General features: G+C 44.2%; 2 protein-coding genes across 3 annotated transcripts; both read right to left on the bottom strand.

Annotated features, from left to right (window-relative positions):
• Nucleotides 1–316: 316 nt before the first annotated feature.
• Nucleotides 317–2455, bottom strand: msrb1b (methionine sulfoxide reductase B1b). Of its 2 annotated transcripts, none has more exons than XM_068583656.1 (4): nucleotides 2305–2455; nucleotides 1555–1697; nucleotides 1342–1464; nucleotides 317–744 (listed from the first exon to the last, which is right to left on the bottom strand). In XM_068583656.1, exons 1-4 carry the CDS (start codon nucleotides 2357–2359, stop codon nucleotides 682–684), a joined length of 384 nt encoding a protein of 127 aa, XP_068439757.1. In that variant the 5' UTR covers nucleotides 2360–2455; the 3' UTR covers nucleotides 317–681. The 2 variants fall into 2 exon arrangements, with proteins under 2 accessions (XP_068439757.1, XP_068439756.1); XM_068583655.1 differs by having other exon boundaries at nucleotides 711–822; nucleotides 1347–1464.
• Nucleotides 2456–2735: 280 nt separating this feature from the next.
• On the bottom strand, nucleotides 2736–5389 carry neurl2 (neuralized E3 ubiquitin protein ligase 2). Its single transcript, XM_068583610.1, has 2 exons — nucleotides 4477–5389; nucleotides 2736–3902 (listed from the first exon to the last, which is right to left on the bottom strand). Exons 1-2 carry the CDS (start codon nucleotides 5222–5224, stop codon nucleotides 3787–3789), a joined length of 864 nt encoding a protein of 287 aa, XP_068439711.1. The 5' UTR covers nucleotides 5225–5389; the 3' UTR covers nucleotides 2736–3786.
• Between the last annotated feature and the right edge of the window lie 2273 nt (nucleotides 5390–7662).

Below are 7662 nucleotides of genomic sequence, written 5' to 3'. Positions count from 1 at the left end.
AAGCTAATGTTAAAGGAACAGGAATGTTTACAGTTTAACATGGTGTTGTATTCAACCTGGGAAGTTTAATCTATAACAATGCCTCATGTTTCATATGTTGATCATACATTTGAAATGTAAAATCATAATTCATGAATTATACAATAGCCGTCATGTAAATGTATTATAGTAAAACATATTATATTTCCCTTCCAATTGTTTTGAAGTACAAAGCAACATGAAATAGAAATGTACAGTCCTTGACGTACCTTCACTGAAAATAAATCATAAAAGTCATGAAAATCTTTTAAACTATTATTTATTGTTTGTTCCTCATTAATATCCTGTAACAATGGAGCAGTCATCAAAAGCTTTATATTTGTCCACTAAACTCTTGACCCAAAGTTAAGTTTTTCAAAGGAAAATAACGTTTCTAAAGTTGAACAGAATCTTGAAATAAACAAATACTAAAAGAGCAGATTGACGATATGAGCTTCTCCAGTGCATCGACAACACGGTTACATTCAACCTTAGCAGTACATTTAAACAGATAGAGAAACACGTAGCATACATTCCTAATTTCTTAATAAGATTATGCTAGTGATAAGATTTAGAAAATCATAATTGTGGATTTAAGTATGAGGTAGTTGAGGAATATTTGCAGAGGTCCGGTCACTTTGTCGCAGGCTGGTCAAAGCTTCTTCAGTGGACGGGACGTCCCTCTCGGGCCTTTTCCCCGTCCACGTCACCCACTGACCCGACCTGGTCCTGGTCCTGGACTGAGCGGCAGTTACCGCAGCTGGAGTACAAACTCGTAGCTCGCTCTTTACTGCTTGTCCTTGACTGGGAGAGAGACAAAAGAGAACAATGTTGACCCACAATTACACAAAACCTTGATATCGGTCAAATCATAAGGAAATAGATGAATGTGTAGCGGAGGAGCTGAACGTTGTTAATAGACAAATTGGAAAAGACAAACATTTGAGTGCAGTAATGGAAATGATCTAAATTCATTTACTTACATTTTATTTTGTATTGACTATTTCAAATTAAAACAAAATTTCAATTAGTTTCCAATACAATGATTACATATTTTTCTCAAGAACACGTCTGTAAGTATGCACTTTGTTGTATTGTGATCATTATACTAAAATATACTACAGCATATACTACCATGACATTTTCACAATGAAACATCCTTCTTTATTTGAGTGTATCTGCAGACCTCACTGTGGAGGGATCTCATTAATATTTTCTACTTTTGGCTGGAAATACTCAATTAAACCTGTCCTCAGTCACATTTAAACCGCTGGCCTCGCACTCGTGCCTATATATGCCTCACTCACTGTGGTCTGTGGTCATTTTACCTTTGTTTGGGACAAACTTGAGCGAGTGACTGAATATTCAAAAGCGTGAGACTCCGTCCTCTGGTCCGTCATTTACAAACTCGTGGCCGAGCCCGTTGCCACACTTTCCACACAGAACCTGCGGACACAAAACACACGTCGTCCTCCTGGCTCGCATCCCCGTGTGTTGTGTGTGATATGATGCAGCAGAAAAACAAAGAACTGTGACCTTGAAGGCAGTGAGCGTCTCCATCATCTTGGTGACACTGTCCTCTCTGATGGTGTCGGTGAAAGCCGGCCAGGGAGACGAGTGGGAGAACTTGGAGCGACTGGAGAACAGTGGATGGTTACACTGGGAGCACACGTACATACCTGCGAGGGAGAGTCACTTTTAAGAACCATTGCATTGTTTCATTTCCCACATGCATAGGACAATGGTAAAGCTGTGCAGGGGGTCACTAGATTATTAAAGGGATAGCCACAAAAACAACTTCTAAACAAGCGTAATTGTATTTTATTCTTTTTTTTTGTAGAAAACATTTATCTCAAGAAAAAAAACATTATTTGATCGACCACCTGAACCCCAGAAGAGGGGGCTAAATGGCTATTAAAAAGGGTGATTTTACTTAAATATACCACAACTTTAATGCAAGTTTATTTTAATAATCAATAGCACATTTGTATGTTTAACTCTTAACAGCATTATAATTATTATTGCTATTATTAAATTCTAGTAGAAACTTCACTTTGAATTTACAAATCTGATATACCATGGAAAATAAATAAATACATTTGCCAAATTCTGTGACCCCACGTGCCCTCCCTCCGTACTCATCACTATGATATTACGCAACAATTGAATAATAGTTCTCCATCGAAAAGCCTTTCATCTGAAGCGGAACCTCGGCCGAACCTCTAATCCAGACTACAGGGAGGTTACGTCACATCCCTGCTCACCAAACAGCCACGGCCTGCTCACCTGGCTTGAAATGATCTTTGTAGAGCTCCCCGCCAAGAAAGCGGCAGAAAGACATCCTGCAGGTGAAGACGCAGCGGATCTGGATCTGGTCCCGTCTCTGGTGTCAGATGTGACAGATGACCGGACGCGCTCCCGTTCTTCCTCCTCTCGTGTGAACTAATCCAGGATGGAGATTTATCGGGAGCTCCTCCCACTGCGGTGGCCTGTGTTTCCACTAGATGTCAGTGTGGGACAACAGGAGCGCGCGTGGATTTTTCAAAAGGCCCCTTTGTATATTTATCATATGACAATACTCGTTAACGTTGCACACATTCATATTCTGACAGTCAAGCCTGACATCACATACCAGGACTTTCCTTCATCCACACAGATTTTGTAATAACCCATCCCGAAAAAAAAAAGTTTGTTTCCGCCGCTGAGGTTGTCAGATTTTTTAATATTTGATCAAATGTATTCATGACCTCGGTATTGATCCTCCTCACTGTTGCATGCAAACACCCACTACAGCTGAGCTGTTTACACTCCCATTACAGCTTGAATTTTTTAGTGTTATGATCATTAAAATGATCTGAATCGTCACAATATTTAAGAAGCACAAGACATGGCTCACTTTTTAGAAAGCTGAGGATGATAATATAGGAGTCAGAGACCAAAGAGGGCGTATAGCACCGAGGCAAGGCAAGTGTATTTGTATAGCACATTTGAACCACAAGGTGATTCAAAGTGCTTCACATAAAACCATTAAAAACATCAAAACATAATGCAGAAGAAAACAAGATTTAAAAAACAATTAAGAACATATATGAAACATTAAAAACTGTCAAAAAGGAAACAAAAAGCAGCAGTGAGATGCAGAAATCGATTGGTATCCGTGAGTCTGGTTCAATTAAAGCAGCAGCAAACAGGAAAGTCTTCAGTCTGGATGTCAAGGAGCTGAGGGTCTCAGCAGACCTGCAGCTTTCAGGGACCTTGTTCCAGATAAGTGGAGCAGAAAAGCTGAACGCTGCCTCTGTGGTTTAGTTCTGACTCTTGAAACAGGAAGTAGACCAGAACCAGACGACCTGAGGGGTCGGGATGGTTCAGAAGGTCGCAGCAGGTCACAAACATACTTCGGCCCTAAACCATTCAGTGCTTTATAAACCAGCAGCAGGACTTTAAAGTCAATTCTTTGTTGGAGAGGAGCAATGCAAAGACATCAGAGCTGCAGTGAGGTGATCCACTTTCCTGGTCTGTGGAGACTCAAGCTGACCTGTAAAGTTTCATTGCTACCGTTTGATAAAATCTGTCCTCAGGCAGATAAACACCTGGCAAAGTCAGTGTTATCAGAGTCTGGCAGGTATCAAGATAACTGTCAAAACACTTTCAGACTTATTTTATAAATGAGACAAGAACTTCAGTCATAAAAATACTTTTTTTTTTTTTTTATAGAAACAAGGAGAGTAATCAGAAATGGTATTTCTGTCCATTGCAGGTCCGTATCCTTCACTCATACTTGCAGTAGTGCTTTAGTGCCTCAGGCAGCTCCAGCCAGTCAATGGCCATGCGGTGGACAATGTGCTTCTGGATGGCTTTCCTGCACAATGTCTGCAAGGACGAGACTGAAGCAGCAGAGAAAGAAGACAAAAGACAAACAGTTTGTGGAAGGAAGAAATGCATTAAAAGTATGGATGGATTACTGAATGGCCCCTGGGTTAGAGCCTATTTACAGATGTAGAAGTGTGCTGTATATGAGTTATTATCGTCATAACGTTTATGGTAAAGCAACCACAAACAGATACAAAATGGCCACAGAGACAAACCCCATAAAATGACAGAAATGCAAAAAGACTGCAGAGCGATGCAAAACAATTACAAAGAGACTGAAAAAGACTACAAAGAGATATCAAATAATGTCGAAGAGACACAAAATGATCACAAAGAGATCCAAAAGACATGCAAGACAACGTCAAAGAGATCCAGAATGACCATAAAGGGACACAAAAAGACTACAGAGAGTATCAAAAAGACTACAAACAGACATGAAATGACTACAAACAACATCTTTGTGTAGCTTGTGTGTCTCCGAGTGCTGTATCACCTGTCAAATGTTACACAGTGGCAGGTCTGAGCCCGGGGGCCCTTTTGATTTATAATTCAGTGATGATGGATTAACGGTATCAATGTAACACTCACATCCATACTCCACCTGGACAATCCGGACACACTTGGTCGCAGCAAAGACGTCCACCACAGCATGGAGGGGCTGGACGGAGGGAATCCCCTTTGCGGAAGCTCCCATGTCCTCACCATTGATGATAATGTGCATATCCGCCAGGTCTTGCCCTTTAGTCACATACAGTACTCCTATCCGGCTGCGTCTGGCCGTGGGAGGCAGTGCGTTGGTCTTATACAAGTCATCCAAAATGTGGCTGTAGCGTCCGGGCCTGCTCCGACCGACCAGCTTGTCCATGGGGATCCGAACGTCCTCAATGTACAAGTGAGAGTCAGTGAAGAAAGTCTTTGGTTTGTTGCTGTCTCCATCTCCAGCCTCCCCTCGTCCGAGCCTCCGGCCGCCAGCCGGCCCTCCGTCTCCGGCCTCGTGAGCTCCAGGATCCTCTACGATCTTGTTGTGGTTGCGAGTGATGGCGAACACCCAGCTGTCCCCCGAGTCTGTCATGTCTGGGATGGAGTATTCAGGTACGGCGTCGAAGCCCCCGGGGTCCCTGGCAGTCAGGCCGACCCGGAGGTGGCCGCACCAACCCAGCTCCTTATCCTCGATCTCGATGAGAAAGATCTCCCCGGGCTTCAGAGGCCGCTTGCTGAAACACACGCCGTTGGCAAAGCTCTCCACGCGCGTGGCCTGCGTCCCCGAGATGTCCAGTCTGACATTGGAGCCGTGTATCGGGTGGAATTCCATGAACTGGTCAGGAAAGGGCAGCATTCTCAGTCGGACCGCTAAAAAACAACCCGCGAGAAACGGAGACAGACTTACTGAAACTTGTGAATCAAACAGCCTCGCAGTGGTTTGGGGCTATTGACGGTAGACGCATGTTCACGTCGAGGAACTGCAACCTGCACAGACACCGGCCGAGACCCCGGCTCTGCTTATCTGTGCGCCACTCACAGACGCTTCTGGTGGAGGGCTATTTTTGAACTACATATGTCAACAGATGGCAAGGTATGTGTGTGTGTGTGTGTGTGTGTGTGTGTGTGTGTGTGTGTGTGTGTGTGTGTGTGTGTATTAAGGGGGGTGGCCAACATGCACATGCCCACAGTCACTCACTCACACTAGACCTGCATGAAGATTGACGGGGTTAGTGGGAGCAACAAAGCCCCCCGGGCTCCTGCACTCATTCAATTTCACAAACCCATCATGAAACCATATGGCATGGAGATATGTTGAACAGCAGGCCCTTCAGAGCTGCACTCTAAATATAGTCTTCCCCCGCGACTACAGTCTGGATTTCATTCTTATGTAAAGCAGAAATTAAAGTAATATACCAAGATAAGAGAGGGCCGTACACATCTACTATGATAATGAGGTTATAGCATGAGAAGATGAGGACTTATATTTCAAAAGGAAAACTATAAGCAGCTACTTTTAATATTCATTATGTATGAGGTGTCACTCCCCGCTGATTAAGTTCATATCACTTCAGTCTGAAGCCATCAGGTATTTTTATCGCGTCGTATTAATTATACAGTATGATAATTAGGAGCTACAGCCCTCAGTGGTTACATAGCAGGGCTAATATGAAGATATTGCAGTGTGCAGATAAGAAATGATCACTGATCAAGCCTGTTGCTTTAAAGTGAGGCAACTTATCGTTAAATGAAACACATTCTTTTACTCACTACAATATACTGCGGGGAGTTTGCTGCATGCTTTGCAGCTGTACTTGGTCTCGTACGACCAGTAACAAACAGTATGGAGGTTAACATGTTCCAGAGCGCTGCTTGGTCCTGCATGTCTGATACGACTCAGCATCCTAAGTCCTTGATCAATGTGCAGGTTTCCGAATGGGAGACTGCTGCAGAGCCTCTGGGGGTTTGACGTGCTGATCTATGCTGGTCCCTGTGGTTTCCTCATTTCATCTTCATCACCTGCTCAAGATCTGCTGGAGGGAGGGTTCTTAAAACTGCTCCGTGTTTCTTTTCTTCTATCCAGCATTTTCTCTGCTGCCCCCCCCCCTCCTCCCCCTCATCCCCCGAGTCTCTTTGATACAGCTCAGCACATCCTCGTCCATCCTCCGGTATACAATTCTGCAACTATTAGGTCCAGAGACCACATGTCCACGGCCTCATTAAGTGGAATATACAGCACGAGCGCTGGCGCTCTGTACCAGGTGGTCTCTCCATCCACACAGACTCCCGGCTGAGCAGCAGGCAGGACGAGTCAGGACAAAGTCAGTTTGACTTTCAGTGGCTGCAGCCGGCGGTCCACAACCGTAGCGTTGTTAAGGTCAGCATGCACAATTCCAATGGACCTCTGGTGGGTCAGTATTTTAACCTCTTTTCTTTTACTGTCCTGGTTGTGTTTGGCTTTCCCTGTGTGGATTTAAAAGCAACTTTCTTCCCATGTTGAGGCCCTGGGTGCTTAGATCCTGCTTAAACACAAACATATTAAACTATCAGTATAAAGACATTATCAGAACATATTCATACAAAGGCAACAGATACATGTTCTGTGCGTATATTCCTGTAATATGGGGTCCTGGGTGATACTGTCAGTCATGCATGCAGCCAGCCACACTGTTCAGGAGCACATCCTCCAGTCGCTGATGGATGGGGGTTATTGTCTCTCGACCCAGCTGCAGCCTGCACACCACTCGGCCCGTTCTTCACATTGTCATTTCTAGGGCTTCTTGTGTGTTTTATGTAGGCCAAGATGGAAGAGGGGCAGGAGAGAGATGGGAGGTAAACTCATTAGTGTATCCTCTTCTTCCTTTCTTTATTCTCACGGGAGTATTTCCACCCTTTTTGCCATTGGACTCACAAAAGTGGACCTATTAGTAATACTTTGGATACTTGAGTACTTCAGTTTAGCATGTATGCTATCCAGTTGAGAACTTGACTAACCCTCAAGCTGAACTTTATCTGTCACCGTGTTTTATGTAATTAGACAGCATCCACACTCTGGATGCAGGGGAGTGTGGGTGAGTTTTGTGTTCGCGCGTCTGTTGGGGCTGCAGGACTCTTAATCTGGATTATCATGCAGCGCGGCCATGCTCTTCATAATCGGTTTGGTGGTGAGCTGTGATGCTCGGCAGCGCGTGACACATCTGGATGCAGGCAGTCGGTGAAGGGGAGGTATGTGTTTGTGACTGTGAGGGAGAGAGATAGAGAAGGAGGGAAAGAGAGAGAGAGAGGGAGAGAGAG

This window comes from Clinocottus analis, unplaced genomic scaffold, assembly GCF_023055335.1.
Source record: "Clinocottus analis isolate CAN_PGR_092001 unplaced genomic scaffold, fCliAna1.0.p SCAF_19, whole genome shotgun sequence".
Classification (NCBI taxonomy): domain Eukaryota; kingdom Metazoa; phylum Chordata; class Actinopteri; order Perciformes; family Cottidae; genus Clinocottus; species Clinocottus analis.
This window is presented reverse-complemented; position numbering and strand designations above follow the sequence as displayed.

Excerpts from the sequence above, each read along its gene's own strand:
- neurl2 (XM_068583610.1), bottom strand. The coding sequence starts at position 5,224 with ATGCTGCCCTTTCCTGACCAGTTCATGGAATTCCACCCGATACACGGC. Across the intron at positions 3,903-4,476 it reads TGTCCAGGTGGAGTATGGAT|TCTCGTCCTTGCAGACATTG; the intron begins GTGAGTGTTACA and ends CTGCTGCTTCAG.